The sequence below is a fragment of the Stegodyphus dumicola genome, chromosome X2, assembly GCF_044657685.1.
Source record: "Stegodyphus dumicola isolate Sdum_Otavi_A_Nest chromosome X2, ASM4465768v1".
Lineage (NCBI taxonomy): Eukaryota > Metazoa > Arthropoda > Arachnida > Araneae > Eresidae > Stegodyphus > Stegodyphus dumicola.
This window is the reverse complement of record NC_140781.1, coordinates 82886277-82913951: the sequence shown is the minus strand read 5'-3', so window position 1 is coordinate 82913951 and position 27675 is coordinate 82886277. Positions and strand designations below refer to the sequence as shown.

The following is a 27675-nucleotide window of genomic DNA, read 5'->3' as shown; positions in this document are numbered from 1 at the left end:
ATTTGTTTTATTTTTAATTTCGCAAATATAAACAGGTTTTTAGACACAAAAAAAAAAAAAAAAAAAAAAAAAAAACATATTCGAATTGCACAAGAGTTCGATATTAATTAATGTGTATTGATGCAGTATTTTTTATATTTGAATGAATCTCTTAACTCTTAAATCACTTCGTTCAATTTGTTTCTTTCTTAACGAAAAAAATTATTGACTTGAGGAAAGCTTGCTTCCACAAGGGAAGAGGGGGAAGTCAATAATGTTTGTCGGTAACAGTGTTTTTGCACTTACTGCACAAAATACTGATATAATTTTAAATGATTATTGATTTAAAAATATATTAAATACTTTAGAAGCAACTTAGAAGTAACGAACAGGAATTTGATGGTGTAGAAATGTTGATCCATAATGAATAAGAAACTGGCATCCGAGGCAGATTAAATCTTCATTTTATTTCAGTAAACGTGTTACGGTCACAAACAAGTTAGCACATTATTTGTGCCTATTTCAAGAGGTTTACATTTTTGATAACTTTGCAATAAGAAGGAAGCAGCAGTCAGCAAACCGAAGAGTAGAGAGCGAATGTGTTATATTGTGACTTGTTGGAGTTTCAAGCGTTCAACCCTCGAATTTTTACTTGTCGATAGGGGTGTTCTTGGCCAGCGGTCATATAAAAAAAAAAGCTTGCAATGAAATTTTAATTCAGAGTGAGTGAGCTTTTGTTCTCAATGCATTTCATTGGATAATTATTATTGCTGTAAAAATATTAATGGCTGTTTTAGTTCCATTTACATCATCAGAATTACGTAAGAAACATATGACATGGATTAGTTTCGAAATGACGCAGGGCAAACAGAGGTTACTATTTTTAGAATAGAGGGAGGGAAATTAATTTAAGCTGCTAATTTAAATTATAATTTATCTTTTACTTTCCATATATATAAATGTTCGTAATCAATAGGATCTCTCCTAAGCTTATCAATCGCCGGTGCATATTTATTAACCGAGGTCGGTATTCATTACCCCGGGGTCGGTATTGACCTCTTTCGGTCGGTACCAGCATTCAGTGAAATTCTTATGGCTACAGAGATAAATTATGCTGATTATTAAAATAATTTTGATAATTCTCATTGCCACTGATGGAAAAATAATAATTTAAAAGTTCTGTGCTTGGTTAAAATATCTTGCATTTTGACTATGGAACAGGGCCTTACGTTGCAGAAACCTAGTTACAGCATTTAAGTACTACATATGCTATATAAAAACATTAGCAGGAAAGAATAACAATAATACAATTTACATGGACAGTTATTGATTAAAATAATGCTGTTTCTTACCATTTAAAATAACCCACTAGCGTTTATGGAATTATTATTTTTTTTATTATTTTTTACGTTTACAACTATAGCATTTGACATCGCATTCCGCTTAATGTTTTCATAATTAAAGTAATCGCCACTAAACTTAACCCCCCTCTCTCCCCTCCAAAAAATTAGCTTTTAGAGTTAACTAGTTAACATTTTTTTAACGCGGATAACTAACAACACGATATGATGCGATACATTTCCTTTATTGTATAGTGCTGCCCATCCCAAATATAACATGAAGAAAGACAAGAAATATCACAGCCAAATTTATTTCAGATATTACACATAGTGCCAATGTTAACTGATTTGAAATACGGCCTTTTTTAAGGTTAGGAAGACGAGAAAATCAGTAATGAGTGTTGCCACCACGTTTGTCAATAACCGCTGCTACACGCAGAGGCACTGAGTAAAACGTAAAGCGCAAACATATGTGGCTTTGGATGCGTTGGGGAATGTCAGCCTATGCTGCCTCCACACCCAGCCAAAGTTCATCTGCTGTACCCGCCATTCCTCATGAAGGGCTACGCATTCTCCAGTCATTGACCAGACGTGTTCGATGAGCAATAGATCTAGAGAACGGGCAGGTTTGGGTAGCAAAATACAATATTGTGTGCTAAGAAAAAAGCTTGAATGTTGCGTGCAACATGTGGTTACGCACTGCCCTGTTGAAATGTGGCCACAGGCAAGCCCTGAAGGTAAGGAATGAGAACAGGCTGCAAAACCTTACATCTATAGCGTTGGTTGGTAAGTGTACTGATAATGCGTACTAGGGGGCTCGGGAGTGGAATCCAGTACCACTCGACACCATAACACCACGTGCAGAATCAGTATCACGGTGCATAACATAATAGCCCAGCAGCCTTTCTTCACGGTGTCTCCAAACTCTAATCTGACCATCATGGTACAGCAGACAGTAGTGTGATTCGTCGGAAAACACAATTTCATGCCATTTGAATAACTATCTCCGCCATTCAGTGCACCATTGCAAGTGCAAACGTCTGTGATTTAAAGCTAAGTGAAGCAATGGATGCCTAGCGAATAGTCCATTGTACTGTATAAACGACGACGAGTTGTTGGTGCAAACACCGATTATTGCGTTACAGACTGTATTCGTTGTGATACGGTTGCGGATGTAAGCAGTGCGCTTCATCAGTGCCATGCGTACAATATGCTTGTCTTCCCGTGGAGTGATGCGACAAGACGGTTGCAATTGCTCCTGTTCGTCAGTCGTTCTCTCCTGCATCCACCGATTCCATATTCGCATGGCTGTTACTCGGCTACATCCGACAAGATGACCAATTCCCCTGAAGGATAATCCGCAATCTCTGTATGCAACGATTCGGCCTCGGTTGAACTCGGAAATGTGTTCAAATGATGTTCGTGTTTTTCTGTGAGGAATATTAAAGCTGCACACCCTCAAAATCTCACAAAAGAATAATGCCATGTTATTCAAAACGCATATTAAGTTATAAACGTATCAGCTACCTAGGGTAGCTCTTTTCTGTAAATTCAGATAATCTCCAGTGTGACAAAAGAGATGAGTCTTTATCTGCTTTCTCAAGGAGTGATTCGTGAAATTAAAAAGAGAGATGAGGCACTTTATTCACCATCGAAGCTCTTGCCAGTATTCGGGAGGGAAACTGTCGATACATCAGGGTTGTCAATTCATATATTCGCAGCACTCGTTCAATAAGCAAAATTCAATAAATCAAATGCAAAAATTTAGCAGATAATAAAATGCACTGTGTACATAAATAAAGATTTAAGGAAGTATGTGCACGTCCACTAAGAGAGCTGAGGCGACTCCTCAAAAATGAAGCAACAATGACTTACGTTTAAATTTTTTGCCCAAGTTTGTAAGCTGCAAATGATCTAATATGGAGATCTCTGATAATTTCAGAATTTAGATTTTCGACAAACTTGGCAACAGCTCCGCGGAAAAAATTTTCGTTAATTTTGCTGAGTCTTTCACTTACGATTTCAATTTTGAGATTACGATGAAAAGAATTTTTTCCGAATGATGTAAGGGCCCCTGTGCTGATTCCCAGTAACTTATGTAGGATAACTTGTAGTCATCCAAAATAAGTAGTGGCATTGTGGTGGTAAATTTTCGGTGGCATTTTCCCATGCAAGCGAGGTGTAAGTGAAGAAGGGCCTAATGATGAAAGTGTAGATTTTCCTTTTCCTGGTCAGGTTTATGCCGGAAGTACTTGAGAGGATCTAGTTAAGCTTGGAGATAATATTGAGGGTCTTCCCTTTTATCCGCTTAATTATTTTTCCAGTTGAAGAAGCAATTTGAGCGACTCCTAGGTATTTTGCTGGGGAAACAAAAGGAACTGAACATGACATGATTTATTATTTTTCTTGAACTTTCTTATAAGTAAAACTTCAGATTTATCCAGAGTGCTTTTGGTCTTCGACTGGCAGCACCAATTTGCGATGACAGGTATCTTATTTTACAGTCTCTTGATAGCATGATTTGGTCTCTTGGATTTTGCCAGAACTGCCGTGTCTTTGGCATACCATGAGAGTAGCATGTTGCTATCTTCATTATACTTGGGAAAATCGTTTACGGAAATTATGTGTAAAGAACCGAGCATAGTACTGATCCCTGCGAGACTCCTGCATTAATCTTAGCGGAATCGAAGAATTTATTTCGTCTAACCACAAAAGTCATATTTTTCATGAAGGATTTAATTAGCAAAATGATTTCACGGGGAAGATTTATCTTGATTAACTTGTAAATAAAACCCTCGTACCAAACGCGGTCAAAAGCTTCGGCCATGTCTAGCATGAGCATAGCCAAACTTAGCTTATTCTGACAAGCCGATCCAATGTATTTACATACTCTTACAAACTATTTTAGTAGTAGATAAATCCTTTCGAAATCATACAGTACATCCGAGGTATCTTACAGTTAGGGCTTTATTCTGTTGTAAATAATTCTCTCTAGCAGCTTTCCAAGCATAGATAGGAGAATAATTGGTCTGTAGCTGCTGGAAGAATCAGCAGGCAGACTTAAGAAGCTTTACTATCAGGAAAACTGATGCTTGCTTCCAAGCACCCGAATAATGCAAATTCCATAGACATGCGTTAAAGGTACTGCACACTTGTTAGGCAGATTTTTTAGCATTCCGTTACTAATATGATCTAAGGCTGGGGCTTTTCTGGACGATGAAATCTTGATGATATGACTTATTTAAGCAGGGAAGATTATTTAATGATGCTTCTAAGGTGCGGAGAGTTGAACCAGATATTTACTTAGTCTCTTTATCCGAATCCTTGTTGCAAAGGAATTCGTTAGGCTGAAAGTACATTTTAAGATATTCGGCATATTAGTATAGGCCATGTTATTGTCAGTTCTGATTGGCTAAATACACTGCTTAATTTTTCCAATGCAGTTCCAGAAAGAATCATCTTCGAGATTGAGATTATCCACCTTCCGTTGCAGGATTCCTGATGGGGGGGGTGTAGTTTGCTCGTAGTATGGTCACTAATAAGAATTTTAATTATTCTGTTGAGTCTGTTAATTCGGGTCTTCGTATCAAGATCTCAAGTTTAGTTAAAATATTTCCTTAGCCTGTTTTCTTCTTGGATAAGATTTTTGAAGTGAGTGGAAAGTTTTCCATAATTATTATCGGTCTTGATAGTTTTCGTGGAGTGCTTCAAGAGAACTAGATCCTTATTTTGAAGCTATTGATTTCACTATCTATGCCACTCGTTGTTCTCAGGCCGCTAATTTTTTATGGAGTGGTGTAAGGAAAATTCCAGAACAGATCCCAGTCGGTGATTTTTTTTACCAGAGAATCTTTCTGCTTCGTGATACATGGTTGAGCAATTATTGGTACACGGTCGGATGAAAGGTCTACGGCTATTAGAATGTTGATGGTATTTAAAAAAAAATACAGGACGTCAAGTCTACGACTAACGATATATGGGCTGTAAAGTTGTTGTGTCCGGTACGTGAAAATGTATATGATCATTTAGAATGAAGTTGTGAATTCTGTTCGCGTTTTGGCAGCCCTAATCCATATCTTTTCCATTAAAATCTCCGCCGACGTAAGTGGGGTACTGGTGGCAGAATAGTTTGCTCAGAAAGGCGTCGGATTATAAATTCCACAAAAGATAATCTTTCCATACTTTGGAAGATACACATAATTTTTCACTATTTCATACATTTTCATATTATCCGTATTGAATGAGCTCGGATTTAAAGAACGTTTGATGTATATGACAATTCCTCCTCCAAGATGTCTTAGTCTATCACACCTGTACGTGCAGTAATTTCCCAGACGTAAGTTGTGCTGCAGCGTTGTATGGGTTTCAGTGATGCTTGCGACCTGAGTATAAAATTATGGCACTCCGCTAAATTTGCATACAGGTTACATGCATTTCATAGCATGACCGTGCATGGTGAAAATGTTATGTGGGGCGTGCTATTCATGATGTTGGTTTTGGTTGGTTCAAAACGGCAGCACCAGTAGTGAATTAATACTGAATTATCGCATGAAGCGCGATTTTACCAGATCTGTTGAAGTACTGCCGGTAATAGGGTCGTGGCTTTAGTCCTTTCTTAACGATTCAAAACAGTTTCAGGTTCCGCTGTTAGCCGCAATTATCGTGCTCGTTGGCACGACTTGTTCCGGCTGTCCTGTAGTTGTATCCATAACGGGCCTAGAAGTAAAGTGATACATAAGCTTGGTCCACGAAGACATAATAGCAAATTCAACCCTCCACCTTTATATACGGATTGTAAAGAGTGCTGTAGTCGCTCTTGATGTGCGCATACGCTGAAATCGTAATCATTTGCGCATTCCATTGCGGTATACACATGATGTAAGTTTCATGCTGTTTGGAAGCTTCTTTCATATTGCTCCATTTTGGATGGCCAATAATTTATAACTGTCATAATTTTAGCGTTTTCCTAAACTGCAACACTCGACTCGTCCAGAATTTACAGTTCTTGCATTTTTAAATAAGAATGGGGATGAGTTATGATTCTGAGAAGGAAGCTTTTCTTCATTTAGCCCTATTCATAATCGTGGTGCTTGCGATCGTCATTGAACTGAAAATTCTTTATAAATTCTGGCGAAATTTGCAACAGTTTCTCAGATGGGTGTAAGTTTTGTTATTACATACTGCTCAAATATTTTAATAGCTATATTCTATAAAAGACAACATGTTTTCAGACGTATATACCGTGCATTTGTTTGTTACTTTACTGTGCCAATTCTTTGAATAATAAAAATGTTAAGCAATAAGATATAGCGGTAAAAAAAAATAACTTCTACTAACTTGATTCCAAACACATAATTAACTAATTCATAGTTTAGTTATTTTGTTAAATCCTGACTACAGCTTTTTGAGACTCCCATACTGAATCATAGGACTTGGAAATTGAGCATCCCGTTTTTTTTCATTACAAATCGTATACGAGTAAATGTACATTTTCTCCAAAAGAAAGGAGTTTATCATTTAACATATTTTAGTTTATCATTTAGCGCTTGCTTTAAAAAATGAAACGAAACTAATGGATTTCATAAAAAAGACTAACAGCAATAAACATTTCGCATTTGAATTAAGCTAACTACCTGAAGTAGTTTTCCCCTTTTAATTAATGTAACAATTACATTAATTAATATTTTGCGTAATTCTGAAACAGACTTGCTGTATACAATAAAAGTAGACTTTGAGTTCCATCACTTTAAAAGCAAGGGTCAGGCAGCTTCATTAAATTTCAAATAATCAAAAGAAATCAGATTACTGTAATATTGTAGACCTTTTATCTATAAGCTACAGTTTACTGAATTATTTAACTTCCTAGCTAAATAATCCAGAATTTTTTTTTTATCAGGATCCTTAAAGTAGGATAATTTTAGTAAGATTTAAAACAGGATTTTGCATTAAACTGCTTCTTTTTTGATAATTTTTAATAATTTTGAACATTTCATATCCAGAGTAAATTAAAGAAACATACACTCCTAAATACAAACTGTTGTTCATTATATGATTTTTGACAGCAGTTTGAAAAAGTAGAATTAATAGCTTAAGAATGAAAAACAGAAAAAAACTATCTTACTCAATATTAACCTTGGACCATCAGCTGCAGCCTAAAAATGACTACTTAATTATACTTAAATGACTGTATTAATAGCTGAAAACAAATTATCTTAAACAAGCTTTTCAGCCAATGTTTAGTTTGCATTAAATGGTTTCTTTCTTAGCAAAATCAAAATTCATTTTTTATTCAAATTTTGCTTAGTGCCAAACAGCATAAAATGCAAAAATTTCTTAAAACTATTTGGGAAACTGATTTGCCATTAAATATCATAGAAATGTATCTAATATTCTAAAATGGTGACAAAAACACAATCTTGTGATTGAGAATGCAGTTTTTAATGCCCCTTTACCATACTTTCATTCTAGAATCATAATGTCTGGTTTCTGTTTAATTTCTGCAATTTCCCCCTTTTTTGTTCCTTCCCATTCCCTTAAATTATATACAGATTTATTTGAGCTTAAATATACTTCCAATGCAAATTTTTAAATATACTTTTAGAAGGAATACAGTTATCACCCATATCTCAGAGCCATGTGATGAATCTATCTATTTTACATGTCTACTTTGCACTTCATTCAACAATATATTGAACTAAATTCTAAACTTTTGCAAAAGTTGTATCTTACGTAAAATATCCTAAAGAATACATTGCATAAATTTATTAGGCTTACTATTTCAAATAATTTCGGTTTGTAAAAACTTAATAATTAAAATCAAATACTAATAAATGCAAAGAACTTAAAGGGCAACTTTCCAAACGGCACAAATATTAGATGCTATAAAGAGGTTCCTCTACATTTATTGCCTTTCTCTATACAATATTTTACCCATTCATTCTATTAACTGAATTATTATTTTATGGTCATGATATGAAAACATAGCTTAAAATATTACACAAAACAGTAACAGAAGCAACAACTGAGTAATGTTTCATGAAGGAATCTAAAAGATGCCCCCACTTAAAGTGTAAGTTATATTAATAATTATTTAATGAATAAACTATGAGGGTAAGTTGAAAAATAAGTTTCCCCTGTTGACTGTGGTCAGAGTTGTGTATGAAAGTCAAAAAATAGAATGAGACATTAAAGATATGACATACCTTTATTTTTCCACATAGGTACCAAGTACATTGAGACATTTGTCATATCGCTTGATAAGCTTCAAAAAGCCCTCCAGGAAAAAATCAGGTCTTTGCATATGGAAGAAGCGTTGAACGGCTTGTTTTCAGTATTGCTTCCAAAGCGCCTTCCCCCGAGATTTTTCTTCAAAGCCGGAAACAGATGGAAGTCGCTTGGTGCAAGATCAGGACTGTATGGCGGATGGTGTAGGCACTCCGAACCAAGAGTTGCAATATGGTTTTGCGTTGCCGTCGCCGAATTTGGTCTGGCATTGTCATCACACAGCAGAACGCCAGATGTGAGAAAGCCAGGCCTCTTTTTCCGAATCACCTCTTTCAATTTCGACAGGGTGTCACAGTAGCGCGTAGCATTGATGGTTCCAACCTCCAAAAAGTCCAGCAACAAAACTCCTTGGGCGTCCCAGAAAACTGTGAGGAGCACTTTACCTGCAGAGGGAGTTGTCTTGAACTTCTTTCGGACAGGTGATGACGGATGTTTCCCCTCCATAGATGCAGCCTTCGATTCTGGCGTGAAATGGTGGACCCACGTTTCATCCCCCATCACAATCCGAAACAGAAAGTCATTACCATCTTCATGGTAACGCACAAGATGTTCCAGGCTGACCCCCATGCGTTGTTCCTTGTGTGTCGAGGTCAATTGTCGGGGCACCCATCGTGCTGACACTTTTCTGTATCGAAGAATGTCATGAATGACGTTTTGAGCTCGCTCATGTGAGATTCCAAGTTCTTCCGCTACTTCATCGATGGTGATACGCCGGTTCGCTCTAATCATGTCATCCACCTTCCTGAAATTTTGCATCTGTAGTGGCAGTGCGCGTCTGTCCAGCTCTCGGTATGTCCTCCACTTGCTGACGTCCATCACTGAATGTGCGATACCATTTCCACACCATTTGCTTCGACATCACACCTGGCCCATAGACATAGACACGAGGCGGTTATGAATTTCTGTTCCTGATACTCCATGTGCCCATTCAAGGCGGATAACCGCTCTCACTTCCTCCTTTGACCACGAATTCAAAACGCACCTTCTCTCCATACCTACTGGGGCTCAAATGAGAGGCTGGTCTCCGCTTTGCGCAGGCACTGCAACAGCGCCATCTGCTTGATTTGCAGCGACCTCTACCCAATGGTGTATCGGTGACTTGCGCATTTTCCTGCTGTGTCGCCTTTCGCCCATAGCCGTTCAACGCTTCTTCCATATGCAAAGCGTGAATTTTTCTTGGAGGACTTTTTGAAGTTTATCAAGCGATATGATGTCTCAACATACTCGTACGAGAATAATAAAATAAAGGTATGTCATATCTTTAATGTCTCATTCTATTTTTTGACTTTTATACACAACTCTGACCACAGTCGACAGGGGAAACTTATTTTTCAACTCGTAGATATTTTATAATTTTCAGGTATACTTCAAAGTTATTACGTGAAGTCCTTACACTGCCTTTTTCCCCCACAAATGTTGGTTAGAAATATGTCCTCCCAAATGCAAAACTGTTTGGAATGATGCAAATATTTATGCTAAGGCATTTTTTGATTCTGCACTGTATGGTGTTGCTATTTGTCAAAATAAATGTAGATTACATTTTATAGGCCCCTATCTTGTTTTCAGTTGGAAACAAAATGCATCTAGTTAATGTTCTTATGTGTTCTTTGCATGCAGTTTTTATTTACATTTATAAATGTAGGACATGTATATTCATAAATGGAAAAAAGACAACTTTGCATAGGACTGACTGCATTCAGTCTGCTGGTACACACACATACACATATCAGCTCACAGCTGATATATGTGTATACATATCAGTTTACAGCTATGCATTTTTTCATATTTATGAAGTTTTATACATTGTTTACAAATCTTTTTTAACAAAATATAATGAAACGAGAAGTGAAAAGTTTATATTGCGGAACATATCAGCAGTTAGTGAACCTGATTAATGAAATATGGTTTTCAATAACATTTCCCATTGACAGTGAAGATGAAAATGGGGGACAGTTGAAATATTTATGACAATGGCAACAAATTCACAAAAGCAAGTGGTGATACAGTGGCTTCTGAAGTGAATGCTGTTATCCAAACAGGGTCTTCAAGTGAAACTGACAACGCTGAACAATCAGAAATTGCAGGCAGAATGTCAAGTACCCAAATCGCATATGAAATTGCTGTTGGAGATGTTCCAGAACCAGTTGTAGAAAATAAGGCATAAAAAAAGTAAGATGAGATGTACATTAGAAGAAGTAGAAGATAAAGTCTGCAGACCTTTATTTTGAGAGGGGGGCAACGGTCTACTTGAGGAAAAACTGTGCATGAAACTGATTTATTAACCAATTTTCTTGTTTGTAGGCCTACTGTGCAAGTAGTAGCAGTGAATGGTGAGTTGTCACTGAATGCATGCAGTTGCAAATTAGCAATCTCTACATATAATAAAAGGAATAGTCTGTGTGTGTGTGTGCGTTTCTTTTGTTCGTGCTATGCATAAGCTAATAGACCCAGGGCTATAAAATTTGGCACATAGATTAAGGTGACCAGACGTCCCGCTTCAATCCCGATTTTTAACAATTTGTCGCGTGGCGTTTAAAGAAGTCCCGATTTCGGGAAGCACGACAAAATATATTCTTATGGCTATATATGCAGTGGGCTCATTGAAAAAGAATCTTCAAAAATTTGGCTAGAGTTTGTACGCTATCAAGTAGCTTTTTTTCAAAATGCTATAAAACTTATTGCAGGTGACAAAGTTTCGTTAATCGAAGTAGCAAATAAATTTAATAATTTAAAATTTCGATGTCAAGAGCAGTTAGAAAATAATTTTCCTCCGTTAACTTTCTGTACAGATAGAACAAGGTGCAATAAATTGCGCAGATATCATGAATCACATTAAAATGTTCTATAGTAACTGCATAGATTATTTAGAAGAGTGGACGGTACATTACAATGACACTAAGCATTTATTTTCATTGGGTTACATTAAAACAAGAACTTAATTGGAATGATGTGCAAAAACCATTCGATCATATTGCTCAAAATTTCCCATATAGCAATATTTCCGAAAATGATATTTTTAATGAGGTACCATTATTAAAAAAATATATTGATAAGGAAAAAGTTAAATCTTGGGCATCAGCAAAAATCACACTAGAGAATAAATAAATGGTTAGAAATATTTCATCATTTTGAAACAAAACCATGTTCCCTACAATAATGCACTAAAAATTGTGGAATACGCTTTGTCCTTACCAGGAACTAATGCTGTGACTGAAGGTGTTTTTTTCTACAGTAAATAAAGTACGGACATCAGAAAAATCACAATTAAGTGTTGACACTTTAAAAAGCCATTTTATACCTGAAATGTAATTCAACAAACTCTTGTGAAAAGCTTCATGACCTTTTAAACAACGACAGCAGTTTAATAAAAAAAAAAAAAAAATTCACTCAAATGAGAAGTATGCCAAATAATAGAATAATACTATACATAATTTTTTAAAGTATAATATTTGTAAATTGTACTTATGTTGAAATTTAAAAAAAAATATATTGCAATACTATTTTTGCATTTATGAAAATTTTACTTGCTCCATATAGACCAAATTTTTGATCAAGAACCACACTCCTTCTGGTCAATGGTGTCCCGCTTTACCAATGTTAAAATTTGGTCACCTTAACACAGGTGCATCTAGACAAGAGCCAGTACATCTCGAAGTGATTTTTATCAAAATTCGAATAAGTTTTTTCTATTTTATGTTTCTTGAGGAAAGAAATCGCATCAGACATAATGGGCATACCAGCAACAATGGAACGCAGCCATTGTTGCTGATATCTCACTGTTGCCACTCAGAAAAATGAGGGAGAAAATTAGAGTTCGAAGATTTTTTAATTAATATCTCTAATATTTTTTTTTTTTTTTTTTAAGTGGACGTTGACCTTTTCCAGGACCCACAAAAGAATTGTAAAAGCTTGGTGATGATAGCTACAGTAGTGACCGAGTTATTAGCGAACAAGCACACAGACTTTCTCACTATGCTTTGTATACTGGACTGCTGTTTTCTCTTGAAAATATGAGATAAAATATTATTAATTACACTTTCCTTTTCAGAATTTTTTATTTTTATTTTTATTTATTTATTTATTTATTTATTTTGTGTGTGTGTGTTTTTTATGCTATTTATTGCTTATTTCACTGTTTTTAAGATACTGAAAAGTTATGCATGATTTTTTTTACATTATTTGAATTCGTACGATTTTGTAATGCGAAGTTGGTTAATTAATATTTGTATTAAGGGATATTGCTTATTTCATTGTTATATATATATATATATATATATATAGTAAAAAGAAAACTCTTAATGCTTTCGCTTAAAAGTTGCTATGATACTGTGGTTCCAGTGAAAATTTTTTAAACATAAGTTAAAATAAAGTGCAATGAAAAGTGTAAATACAAAATAAATGAAATTAATCACTAGAATACTGATAATTAAAAAGCATATTTAAAACTCAAATGAAATTAGAAGTAATGTGTTGATTAAAGTTAAGACAAGCTTTAAACATTTGAATAAAAATACAATTGTGATATAAGACAGAAGCAAAAAAGCTGTAAATGTTTAGTTTGTTCTCCTTTCTTTAATAATATATATATATATTCATTGAATTTTTTTTTTTTTTTTTTTTTTATAAAGTTGTTCTGCAGAGTAAAACTGCAGTTTTTAAATTTAATGTTTAGTGTTTCCTTTAAGCATTTTTCTGGTACATTTAAAAGCCAGATAAAGGCTGGCCACATAGCGGGTAGTAAGCAATAAATAACTTAATAACACAAGAAATATATATCTGCTAATGATCACCCCTGTTTCTGACAAGTCTTTATATACTACATCTTTTTAGTGCTAAAATATTCATTCGTGGTTTATTTTATTGATTTATTTATAAAATATATGAAAACTTAATAACACAAGAAATATATATCTGTTAATGATCACTCCTGTTTCTGACAAGTCTTTATATACTAATACATCTTTTTAGTGCTAAAATATAAATTCATTCATTCGTATTTTATTGATTTCTTTATAAAATATATGAAATTATATTTAGTCTGCACTCATTCTTAAAAATGCAAAACCTTTGCCTCCCATATGTCAGAAGTTAACCAGACTATCCAATTTCATATTTGAGGATTTTCGTACACTTTTCGGCAGGGGAAAAAAAAAATTTAATCACTAAATTTTCAGAGGTACATTAAAACATTAGGATAATTTGAGGTTGATATTTTTTCTTCATTTAATACTATTCAGTGTAATTCATTGACTTATTTATCATTGTGTCTTACTCAAATGTCATTCATACTGATATATTAAAGTATAAAACTATTTACTTAATAGTGTTACATTAGAAATGCCAAAAGGGTTTTTACATCAGTAATTAAAAAGTTTTCAAATAATACAACATATGTTAGTAATATTCAACAAATATTCTCTATTTGTATAAAGCAAATTTAAATTTGAAACTGTGAAAATTTAATATACTTATAAATAAAAATACTAATAAAAGTTAAATTAAAACTTACTATTTACTTGCATTTTTAGTATTATTTTTTGTATTTTTATATATTGTATTTAGTTTATTTTGGTTTACATGTACAATTCGTGTCAGGGAAGTTACCAATAGGCAAGGTATTCTAAATTACTTTGGCTTTCTAATCTTAATTACATTAGCAATTTTTATTTTAATAATTTTGATTCCTGTCAATTTACCTACTAAATTTCTCGAAATTCTTTAATAGTTAAAATTTCTTTTTTTCTTTTTTTAAGCAATTCACTACGTTTGGTTTTACTTTTGGTTTTAAATATTACTATAACCATGCCTATATGGGATGATGAAACACAAATTGAATAATTGAAGAGTTAGGTTTGGAGGCAAATTCTCCTTGAAAGGATCTGTCTCCTGCTGCTCAACAATTATTCACTTTATGCAGATTAATCTAGTTGTAATTAATAATTAGTCTTAAAAATTCTTAAACATTTTTAGGATTAATTTTTTGGATTTATTTAAATAATTTTTTCATAGTTTTAGATACTTGTACTTAATTTACATATGCTCTCTCAATTTGAATGACATTGCAAATTAATTCACGGCAATAATTAACCTTTTATTAGTACATTAATTTTCATAATTTTAAATTTAAATTAAAATTTGCTTTGTACAAACAGATAATATTTGTCTGTAGAATTATGACTGTAATTTTTGCTATTGCGTAATAAGCAAACTAATTTTTGCTTCAAGCAGGACCCAGTTAAACAACAATCCCAATGTTCTGCCCCTGGTCCACTGGGGTTAACTTTACATACATGTAATGCAAAGTAAGAAGAAACTAAAAATGCTCATGTAATGAATTCCCTTATCCAATGCAAGTGGATCAAAGGGCCAGTTTGTTCAGGCATAAAGTATTTCAATAATAGAAATAAATAAAAAATAATTAGATGCAAGTTTAATGGAAATTCCAGTTGCGTAAATTGTGAACGAAAAGCCAAAACTACATATCAGTGAATCAAAATAAACCACAAATTCCTTGCAATAGAATTTCAAAAGCTTACCAGATGTTCTGAAAGTTAATAAAAGCATCTAGTGGAAAAATTAGACATTTAAGTGACACTTCGGGAAATGTTCTAACATGATAAAGAAAGCAACGAAAAATGAAACTCTGCATATGCCTCATTTGGGGACCATACACCAAATATGACCATGTTACCTTATGAAACCTTCATTGCCCGCTGATACTTTTTGGTGATGTCATCTGGCTTCATTAACAGCAAACAAATTTGCATTCATTGTCATACTTATTTTATTTAATCCTATCAACATACCTGAACTCAAAGAGCAACATTAACATTTTAAATTTGCATGAAAAAATAATCAAAAGTATGACCTCTTATGAAGGAAAGAATTATGTTGGACTAAAAATTTTGATTTGGTCAAATTTCAAGGTTTTCATAGATCAAAATTTTTATAAAAATGAAATTGTTTAAATCGTGATTCGTTAGCAGCAGAACTGTAGCAAAACCAGAGAGGATTACATATATATATACAGTACAAAGTACGAAATCCAGACCTCAAAACCACCACCACCGTTTTTGTTGTAGGCTTTAAGCATGCGCATTTCATTCCCCCCTCTGTGCATAATAAAACTTCTGGAGAGTCCTGATTCTTAATTTTACTTTGACACTAAATAAAATACCTTGTCATTGAAGAAATCATTTTAGCAAAAATTTGTATGATCAGTAATTTGGCTCTGCTGCTGCGCATCTGCTTGGCACACATCTCAAACCGAAACATTCCACATAGATACATCATTGATCTGACACCAACCTGGCAAATCATTATTTATTATACTTTTGTTTCATCATTGTATATTTATTTATCAACACCTGACAACTTGAGTAATGACTCAAGTAGTGATGCCTAAATTTTTTTTATGTTAGTAATTGAATAATAAAGGAGTATGGTAACCTTTTATGTTGACATTACGCTTGGCGATGATGACAGATTTAAGTTAAACGTGCTAAAAAATGTTGACGAGGAAAAATTTAACAAAAATTTCTTTCCATATGCTAAAAATAAGATTTTGTTGGTGATACTCATAGACCCAAAAATTACATTTAGGGCTATTTGAATTACAAATAACTGATTTGTTATTCATATAAACCCAGAACCAGTGCCAGGGCTCATATGGCCGCACGGGGTTGTGAATTAAGGACCCACAGAGACTGCATCAGGCTGTAAGATATCTACCCTCAATAAGGTTTAAGTATATGTAGGAATTTATTTATTCAGAACTCTGATAAGCCTTAAGCATGCGCAAGAAATAGACATAAGTATAATAAATAACTAATACAATCTGGGCTTAATTGTCTCAATGCACGATAGAAGCAAGATAAAATTTAACTGAACAACTTGCTATTAGTCGCCAAGCTCATGATGCATAGCCAAATGCGTATAGTTAAGGATAGCTAAATTTGATGATGATAGCCACTAACTTTAAAGGTCTTTGTATATCACAAAACAAAGGTGAAATTTTCCAATTAATGAGCAGACTAGTATAAACATAAAGTCTGTGGCAGCCCGCAGGATATTTCGGAATTTCAAAAGGGCTAGCTGGGATTACTTCAGGCTGCTTACTGAAAGAGCACTTGGTATGGGGACATTCACCGATGATTTGGAGCAGGACTGGCATACTCTCAAACAAGCAACTATCCATGCTTTCCATCATTCCATTCCTAGAAGTAACTTCAGACACCTGAAATCTTTCTTTCAACATAAGGGTCCTGAGTTAAATGCCTTCATCCTAAAGAGAAATGAATTACACAGGGCATTCTCCAGGTCAGGTGACACTGAGACAAAGTTGAACTCAACAGACTTAATACTGCTATTAAACAGCTATATATTAATCGTAAGAGGAAAGCATTCATGTAGCAACATTCAAGACAGAGCTCCTAACACAGAATTATGGCATCTTGCTGATTCCCTCGGCCGTATTCAGTCTAAATCTGTAGCCTGTAACATTGTCCTTACTTCAGATGGCAAAATCTCACATCATGACAAAACTGCTGCAAACTTGGGAGATTTTTCTAACAACAAAGAAATCAGCAAACTGACCTTCAATCAAAACAATACTGTCATCAAAAATAATTTAAAAAAAAATATTCACAATTGGTGCACTTCCAGTACTGGTAACCCTATTTTCATGGATGAAATTTCCTTGAATGAACATAATACTGCTTTTAAAAGCTATGGATCTTGGCAAATTACCTGGTACTGACGGCATTCATGGCACTATTAGCAGTCATCTTGGACCTCTACGTAGGCAGAGACTACTTGATTTCTTTAACCTCTCTTGGAGACTTGGTCGACTCTCTCATAAATTGAAAAGAGCATTTATTGTCCCTATTTAAAAATCAGGTAAGTATGCCAGCTTCCCTGGGAGCTTTAGGCCTATTGTGCTGACTTCTTTTGTTTGTAAACTAATGGAAAGACTTATTCTTGCCAGGTTGAAACTCCATCTGAATTCTGAAGATTTGCTGCCAAAAAAGCAATATGGTCACACAGGGGACTATAGAACAGATTCTGTTTTTCTGCCAGAGTGTCAGGGAGCCCAGAATATGAATCCAAATAACCACACTGCTGCAGCCCTTTCAGACATGTCTAGGGCCTTTGATACTTTTTGGTGGCAGTTGTTGATTATCAAACTTCATGATGTATTTAGTATCAGGGGAAGAGCCCTGCCCTGGATTTCAGACTTTCTTTACAACAGATCCAATAGAGTAAAATACAGTAATGTCATGTCTGGTCTATTTGGTTTGATAGAAGGCATTCAGTAGGGTTCAGTTTTAAGCCCCATCCTATTTTCTCTACACATTGGCTGGTACTGAAAGAGTGATTTCTAGCAGTTGTAAAGTGGGAATCTTTGCTGATGACATTATCATTTGGCACTCTGGATCAGACAATGGTACAATTGAGCAAAACCTAAATTGTGCTCTTGAGTAAGCTCATTATTTTGGAGTGCATCATAAGTTGACTTTTAATACTTCAAAGTCCTTGACAACGTTATTGACAACTGATAGACACCTCTACAATTATCAGCCCAAGATCTTCCTGAATGGAACACAATTATGTTAAAAAAGGTAAATATCTGGGTTACACTTTAAGATCAGGAAATTACAAGCAATAAACATACTAATGTCCATGTGGTCAAGGGGAGAAATAGACTAAATATTCTGAAGTGAACTAAATATTCGTCGTGACTGGGGAGTAGACGGTTAGCATTCTTTAAACTACCTACATTTCTCTTGTTAGGCCAATACCGGAGTATGGTTTTTCCATCTATGCTTGCGCTGCCAGTTCCAACCTAAATAAACTTGAAAAGGTGCAGTTGAGTGCTGCTACAGTTATTACTGGACTTTTTCACAGTTGTCCAAATGATACAGTGCTCTAAGAAAGTAACTTGCCTCCTTTTCATTGAGAAGTTATCTTCTCTAAAAATACTATAACAAGCTCTTCAGTTACAATGATCAACACAGAACCTCAGCCTATCTTCATACTTGGAAAGACAATTAACGCTTGAAGAAGCTCAGTTCCTTTCCGTTTGCTAAAACACTGGGGTTTCTCTTTACAAATGTGGAAACTCATTCTCTATATCATCTGGGAGTTGGCTTGACACTTGGTAGGATTCGTTTTCATGAGACCCTTTTGACTAGAGTGAAGAAAAATATTGAGAATCCGGCTCTCATCAAGCAATTAGCCCTGGAGACTATCAATGAAATCCCACAATCTTCTTTAAATATGTATACTGATGACAGTAGAGGAAATGAGGGAATTTCTGGTAGTGAAGTGGTTCTGTGAAATTTAAGACAAGAAATCCCGACTTATGCTTGGTTTTTAGATCACAGCTCATTGCTCTCAGGAGGGGCTTACAATATGCATACTAAATTGAGAAACAATTACATAGTGTCTAGACTATAATTGATAATCGTGCTTCAATTAAACACCAATCTAATTGGATAGCGATAGGAGACAATACAAGCCTGGATATCTTTGATCTTCTTATCCGGCTTTCTTTTGGACACTCTATCCAATTTCAGTGGATCCCATCTCATTTTGAGATCGGCAGAAATGAAAGGGCCAACTACCTGGCCAACTAAATATTAATAAACGAGTTTAAAATTTTAAAATGAATGTTTTCTGTTCTCACTAACCACGTGTTTTTATTTATTTATTTTTAGTTCAATGCAAACTGAGATTGCTACCAGAAAAATATTACGATGTGAAAACTTCTGAGCAATTGGCAATGATACAGAATGGAGAGTTAATTATGGTGTTGGAGTATTTAATTATGGCAAAGCACACTAGGGCTATCTGCCTACGGGGAGGACTTTCTAAGGGAAACTGGCTCGTATACACGTTACACATGGGGAAAACCACAAAAACGCCCATGCAGCCAGCCCGTTTGTGGGATTCGAACCTCGGACCGAACCACCAGTGTTCAGCGACTTTACCGCTTGGCCGCTGGTGGGCCATGAGTAAATTATGTGATTAGGGGCAAAACAATATATATTAGCCAGAATTAGGTAAATGATTAAGGCAAAAAGTACATGGAGTCTAATCTGCCTAAGGCCAGGCATGCATTTGTGGAAATATTTTTACAGAAAACTGTCTCGTACTTATGTTACTCAAGGGAGAAATTTAACAAAACTCCCCCAACCTTACCATTTAGCCTCTAGCAGGAACGCATTAACAATGACTAAAAAAAAAAACTTTAATTTTAAAAATCTGCCAAAAATAAATAAACAAAATAAAAGTAATGGGTATGTCTTTGTCTTATTTAATATTTATATATTATAACTGTACGTGAATAATTGCTTATAAAGTATGGTTGCAAAAAAAAAATACATTATAATGTTTATGAAATTTTATAATGAACTTTTATGCTTAAATATATCCTTTTTTTATATAAGTAGTATTTATTTATATAAATAGCCTTATATAAGTACTTTTTTATATAAGTAGTCTTATGATAAATAGTTTTTCCATTCTGGTATTTTCAAACAAATGTTTATCTAGTCTCGAATACACTCACGTTTGTGAAAATTGCAACACCATGAAGGACTTACGCGAGTGAGCTGAAATTTTCAGGAAATGCAAAGTAGCGCATGATATGCAAATGATTAGAATTGCAAATCCGTAGCGCATGCGTATGCTGAGCAGCGCCCTCTGAACGGCTGATGGATCCGAATAAATAGACGGCTGTAGCGAGGCGTGTATGGTTACCGGTGGTTATCTGCTAGTGGTAAACGTTAACTCAATCTGTACTTATGCCTCGTCGACGAAAGAGAGCGAGATTTGAACAACTTACAGAGTTTGAACGAGGGAGAATCATCGGCCTTCGTGAAGCTGGATTGTCGTATCGTGCAGTAGCCTCTCGTGTGCAGCGTAACAGCAGCACAGTGATGCGCGTTTGGAAGCAGTGGACGGACGAGTGTCGGATAACTCGGAAATCCGGGAGTGGACTCCGAAATGTGACGTCAGCTCGCGATGATAGACACCTGGTCCGCATGGCGCGGTACAGGTGTTTCATTGTGTGCTTTATCAATTCGTAGACGTCTGCTGAGTGTGGACTGCGCGCACGGCCTCCTTTATACAGGATCCCCCTAACGCACGACCATCGCCGCCTGCGGCTACAATGGGCCAATCAGCATAGAGACTGGCGTGCTGATTGGCAGCATGTCGTGTTTTCTGACGAATCCCGCTTTAATTTGTGGTACCATGATGGCCGCATTCGTGTCAGACGCTATGCCGGTGAATGCCACCTTCCGGAGTGCATTATCGAACGCCACAGTGGACGAACACCCGGAGTTATGGTCTGGGGCGCCATAGCATATCATAGACGATCTCAATTGCTACGAATTGTGGGCAATCTGAACAACAATCGGTATATCCGTGAAGTTCTACAGCCCGAAGCTGTTCCCTTCTTTCAAAGCTTGCCAGGCGCTGTATTTCAACAGGACAATGCCCGCCCTCATACTGCTCGGATTGTTAAATCCTTCTTTGCAGCGCAGCAGGTACAGCTTCTTCCTTGGCCTGCGTGTTCCCCGAATATGTCGCCAATTGAACATGTGTGGGATGTCATTGGTCGGCGTCTTGCTCGTGATCCTCGTCCTGTTGCGTCTGCAGACGAACTTTGGGTACGCGTACAAACGATATGGAATGCTCTTCCTCAGTCAGACATTCAAACTTTGTTTGACTCCATGCCACGTCGTGTAGCAGCACTTATTGCGGCGCATGGTGGCCACACAAAATACTGATTCTGATCTCTTGTTCTTGTTTGTTTGCTTTGAACATTTAATCATTTATTTGTACCACTACCACTCAACTGTGTATTAAATTGCATTCAATTATGACGATTCCTTCTTGGTGTTGCAATTTTCACAAACGTGAGTGTATTATCTTTTTCATAATGCATACGCTCATAGCATAAAACATAAATTGGAGAAGAAGGCAAGCTATTCAACACAATGTAAATATAATTGCTTGCTTCAGGCAACTTTCGAACCCAGGCCGTATACTGTGATGCCAGTGCACAGGGTGCAGGCAAAAATCCATTCATGAATAATCAAATTTATTTTAAATGCTAGTGAACTAAAATGCATTCTGTGCACTTTTATATAAATATTGGGTTGAAAGTATTTTCGGTTATTTTAGTGTGAAGTAAAACTCAAATTTTCCTATACAGAAAATTAACTTAATAATAAAATAAATTCTTCCATTCTATTCAGTGACTTTTTGCCATCTTTCTGGTAAATTTGCGAGTCTATGCTCATAAAACTTCTTGTCTTTATCAGCAAAAATACTTGACCTAGTGCAATTTGAGGCCATTGTTATTACTGAAAGTTTTACCATTTAAGAAGTTTAGTAGACTTTGAAATAATGATACTCTGATGGCACAAGGTTAGGGCAATATGGAGGATGTGACATTACTTCCCAGTCAAGCTCCAATAATTTCGAACATGCTGCTAAAGATGTGTGAGGCCTTGCATTGTCATGGTGGAACACAATTCCTTTGTGATTTGCTAATTATAGCCTTTTCTCTTTGATTGTTTCTTCCAATTTGACAAGTTGTTGGCAGTAAACATCTGTGTTGATCATTTGGTTGCTTGGAAGTAGCTTAACACTCCGTCGGGCACATATGATCTGCTAGGCACACCTTGAGCACTTTTGTTTGCCCTGGCTCCTTCAAACGTTGTCACTCCTTCCCCATCCAGTTAGCTTTCCCTCTTCTAGTGCCACTGGCAGTCTTAAGGTGAGTCAGTGAATATATTTCTTCATTTCCAGCTGACAAGTGAAATAATCTAACAGGCTCATTGCGCTCGATTACGTTGCTATTTGATAAGTAAGTTTTCTGAGATTTTTTAATATGGTATCACATTTTTGGGTTAGCAATTTTGTATAATAAAATATTTTATGATTATCTATACAAAAGTGAGTACATTTTGGGGCTCTGGCTTCTCAAGCACATTGCCCCTGATCATGTCATGAATTGTAAAATATCTTAATAATTAAAAATATTGCTTATAACAAAATTTGACAGACATTTTTATAACAACATTATATATATTTGTTTGATTCAGGCTTCGAAATGTTAAAAAAGAAAGGTGTAAAAGGTGGTCCATGGTAATTAACAGCTCTTAAAAAAAGGTTGTTCAAAAAATAACTGTCAAATGGACTTGTGCTTGGACAAATTGCTCAACGGCATCTGAAGTTTATTGGAATGCCTGCATACTTACAACAAAAATTAAAAAGATATTCTTCCAACCAAGAACAACTTCAAAAGTAGAATGAACCAGAGATACCTCCAAACAAATGCAAAAGTGAAATATGCTATTTGGAAACTCATAAGAGAAGATTAAGCCAACATGAGTGCAAAAAGTGTCACACGGCAACCTGCCTCTCATATGCTGTTTTTATTTGTCCTCCATGCTATAAGAGAGTAGAAGAACAGATATTTCCTAAATTAAATTTAAATCTATAATTAGTCTTGTACAACCAACATTATAAAAGTTATTTTATAAAATTTGTTTAATATAAATAGTTTCCTTTTAAGACTATAAAAATTGTTTTATTGTACCTTAAGTTTTATAACTTGTGGAAGTTCAATAATAATAAATAGCATTTGAATTTTATGTACAAAAAAGTTTAGTAAATCAAAAAGTACCTCTCAGGATCAATGTGCCCAAACTTGTTCCAAAACATATTGTGTCTGAAGGAGTGTTAAAATGCTCAACACCTTTGTAATCCCCTGAAATTGACAACATAATCTTTTCTTGATGCAGTTTAGCTTTCAATATTCATTGGCACTAATTCATCATGCTTGGACCATGATCTTTTTTTATTAATGCTACTGTAGACGATCCATTTTTTATTGCCAGAGATAATTCATATAAAAAAGGATAGATTGCATTACGTTTGATATGCCTATTGCAAATATGGATTTGTTAAGTGAATTTCTTTTATAATTCATGCAGAAGTCAAATATCGAGCTTCTTAACTAGTTTAAGACATTTTATGCAATTTTCAATTGTTGTGCATCATACAATTAATCTTTTTGCAATCTCTCACACAATTAAATGACAATTTGATTCAACTATGGCTTTAATTTTGTCATCAACTTCAGAAGGTTTGCCAGAATGCTGCCACCTTCAAATGAAAAATCTCCAGAATGAAATTTTTTAAACCAATTCTAAGACAAGCTTTCTATTAAGAAATCAACACCATAAATTTGATATATCTCTTTGTGAGCCTCAATCACTTTCTTGCCTTTATGAAACTAAAAGCGTAAAATATGTCAAAAATGTTTATTTTGCACTCCTGTTAAAATTGACCATAAACTAACAGTTGTAAACAAAAATACACTGTATGTGTTACTATAGCCATCTAAAAGTGTCAGCTGCCACATCTCAAAAGTAAAAAAAAAAAAAAAAAAAAGGAATTCAGATTGACAGAAGAATAACAAAATGAACATGAGACTATTGTGCAATTTATATCTATTTGTGCAAACCGAAATTACTTTCTTGCCAATCCAATACTTACTAGGAATGTTAAATAATTGCAAATTTGTTCCAGGAAATAGTAACAAATTATGAAATGCAGAAAAAAACAAATACAAATTATGAAAATCACCTATAGTCAAATGTTTTCCAGCTTGTCAAAAGACAATGTTTTACATCTCCAGTTTCATACATATTGTTATAATTTTAAGCATAGTTTTAGTACAATACTTACTTTAATAGCATTTATGTCTTATTTCAAGTCAACACCCATCAGTTTCTAATATTTTTGATGAGCTTCTAGATTACTTATTTCTTGAATTCACCTTGTTATGTATCTTATTTCCTTTTGGGATGACAAATACTTTACCTGCTGATAATCACTAAATTCTGTTAAATCTTTCATTATTAAATGCCCAAATGATTACACATGAAACCAAAAAATGTACATAAATTCAAACTAATAAAAATAACAGAACAAGCCTTGTTAATGTATTTAACTGCATTCTTAATAATACTCATGGCAAGATTTATCTTTTAAGAATTCAACCCAGTATTTGTTTAGCCTCACATCCATTCTTCCTTGTTCTTCCTTGTATTTGTCATGTAGCCAGACAAAAAAAAAAAAAAAAAAAAAAAAAAAAAAAAAAAAAAAAAATCCTCCCTTTACACTTTGAAGGTTTATGCAAATTATGAATAAGATAAAATGGATTTGTCTGTTAAAACTTAACCAATTGAGATCTTGTGCCCACCTGCAGCTGAGCAGATAAGAACTACATTGTTTGTTCCACCTTGGCTCAAATACCAGAGAAGGGACTGCCTACATGGACATTTTACCGAGTTTCCTAATGTTTTCCTGTTTCTCTTAGAAAGTCCTACATGAAAGTATCCCTTCCCTTAAGCAGACAGATCAAGTGTGCTTTCCCACAATATAAGAAATTAAATCTGCCTTAGCTATAAATGTTGCTTTCATTCTTTTTTCAATGCTTACATACCGAAGAGGGAAATTTTCAAAGAGCTCTCTATCTCACGTCTTTTAATGTAAATATGCATTGGGTGTATATCTTCTACAGATTTTATAATGTTTTATACAATGCTAAACCAATCCTTCCATCTGTTTCTTAATGAAATTTTCACTACATTTCAGAAAATTAAACGTGACATTTTAAAATTTTTATACAGATAAAAATTATATTACATCTATTACTTTAAACTCTCAAATTTTTAAATGGTCTGAAACTATATAAAAAAGTTTTTAAATACTTAATTGCAGCTAAAATGAATAACATCAAGAAACATAAAGAAATATCATGCTATTATTTTGCCTCTTCTTATAACATTTCAAATTTCTGAATCTTCTGAAAAATTTAGACTTAATAGTTCATTAGACTCACACATTGTTATGCTTTTATAAATAAATCCATTTCTACTATTTCAAATCCTAAATAACATTTTTTCACAATGCAAACACATATAGTAAATTAATAAATACTGAGTAATCAAGTGTTATTTAAACTCTGAACCTTCTCTATATTTTTCATTAAAATTTATCATTGAGCTCTTTTTTTTTTTTTTTTTTTTTTTTTTTTTTTTTTTTTTTTCAGATTTCATGATGAAAATAATAATGTAGTGTTACCACAAGTAGACCATCCACGATTCTGGGTTATTGCTCGCCAACGTGGATTTGTGAACCTCAATCCAAGTGAAGAGAATGCTGAAGAGGAAAATAATTTGATGAATCAAGAATTTCCAAATGAAGAACAGAATCATCTACAGCAAGACGAATTTGACGATGAGGAGGACTTTCTGCTGTATGATGATGATGGTGATTCTGAAATGGAAGAAGATGACAGTGAGACCAAAGATAAGAAGTTAAGCTAAATAAATATTTTGCTCGACATAATATAATATTTCTTTCTTAAGTACTTTCATACTTATAAAGTGATTCCATGTTCTTAAAATCTTGCTTTGAAAATGCTCTCAAAAGACATCCAACTGTGTTTGATTTTCCTTGAATCTAATGACTACTTGACTTTTGGTGTTTCCGAATAATCTAAACTAGTGATTCTCAATCTGTTTTCCCCCATGCACCCCTTTCCCAAAATTAAAAAAATACATACATGCATTTTTAGATTCAGATTTTTTATAATGTGTTTTATAAATTTTACAACTAAAGGTGTAGAAAATATTGATAAATGCCAAAACATGAATAAAAGTAGTTTCCTATATTCATAAACTAAAACTGAATATTACTCAATAGCTACATTAAAGGCTTACCCCATCCCCACTGAAAGCATGAAATTTCCCCCAGGGGGAATTTATCCTGGTTGAGAACCCTCAATTTAAATAACATCTTTCAGAGAAATTAATAGCATCTGATCGTTTTGTAACCTACAAATTTATGTTTAACAGTGATATATGCATGATATATAACTTTCCTATTATGATTTGTTCATGTTTGACTTATTATCATATTGTGTGCACAAAAATTTGTTTTTGGTTCAGTAGAAAGTCTGTATATTACCTGTCTAAAAAACATAAAGATAATGTTAATATAATGAGAACAGTTTTTCTGATGTGATGAAGCTTGACAACCAGTAAGAGTGACCTCTAATGCACATGTATAAATGAGCAAAAATTTAGTGGTCACATTAGCTAGAGGATAAGATGCTGGTAAGTGAGCGCATAACATTTGCAATGACTTAAGAAGCAGTGTAAGATGTAGGGGAGAGACCCAGCACATCTACCAAATCCTAAACATTATATATGGCAATGTCCACTACTTTCAGTTACTACAGCGAAGCATTTACCAGGATTTGCATCAAAAATTCCACTGAAAGATTTATTCTACAATACAAACTGCATGTCTGCACTTCAACAAATTATGAAATGTGTTATTGGAAATGAAGGCACATTGATTATAAATAATTAATCTGATTACATGAGTGAAATAGCAAGTATTTAAGAGCAAGTAAAAACTATAACATGTCCTGTCTACTTTTGTAAAGAAAAAGAGAATAATATATCTTCTTTCCATCTGTATATGTTTTCCTTCCTTACTCTATTATTTTATTACTTCATATGTTTAACAAATGATCAGTGGGTCTCATTGACAAGGTTAATGAACGTTTATGCTCTCAGTTTTATGGTTGCATATGCTGAGTGGATGCCTGCTCAATTATTTTGGCTGTTTTGGCGCAGGATTTAAGATTAATTTTCTCCCCACAGTGTTCTTCATTGAATGGGATGGGAGTTCAAAAGATAAGATTAGATAGATAAAATGCAAACACAGCAGTAAATCTGCATTAAATTTCATGTGAAACAAGGTCATGATTGCTAGAAATCCATTCAATGTGATCTACATTTTGGAAGATGAGCCAAAAAAGAATAGGAAAATGTTGGATGTGTATATACAACAATCAACAATAATCAGAGAGTTATAATCTGAAAACCTGATGATGAGATCAGAGATTTGAAAAAATAATATCTGAAATTTTGACGGATGAAACATTTTAAAGTAAAAATTCATTTTGTAG

General features: G+C 34.4%; 1 protein-coding gene and 1 long non-coding RNA gene across 7 annotated transcripts in view; one reads left to right on the top strand and one right to left on the bottom strand.

Moving 5' to 3' along the window:
* The window catches only part of LOC146992797 (uncharacterized), a 170910-nt gene extending 144996 nt beyond the window's left edge, over positions 1–25914 (bottom strand). For all 6 annotated transcript variants that reach the window (XR_015039085.1, XR_015039086.1, XR_015039084.1 and 3 more), the window contains exon 1: positions 25776–25914. This is a non-coding gene — a long non-coding RNA (uncharacterized LOC146992797). The remainder of the gene's footprint in view (positions 1–25775) is intronic.
* On the top strand, positions 6198–27165 carry LOC146992796 (uncharacterized). Its single transcript, XM_085809494.1, has 2 exons — positions 6198–6479; positions 25744–27165. Exons 1-2 carry the CDS (start codon positions 6343–6345, stop codon positions 26018–26020), a joined length of 414 nt encoding a protein of 137 aa, XP_085665620.1. The 5' UTR covers positions 6198–6342; the 3' UTR covers positions 26021–27165.
* Positions 27166–27675: the final 510 nt, after the last annotated feature.

What these genes read in the sequence shown, in the direction of transcription:
- LOC146992796 (XM_085809494.1), top strand. Translation starts at nt 6,343, where the DNA reads ATGGGGATGAGTTATGATTCTGAGAAGGAAGCTTTTCTTCATTTAGCC. An exon ending in CAACAGTTTCTCAGATGGGT is followed by an intron (nt 6,480 to 25,743) that starts GTAAGTTTTGTT and finishes TTTTTTTTTCAG; the next exon opens with ATTTCATGATGAAAATAATA.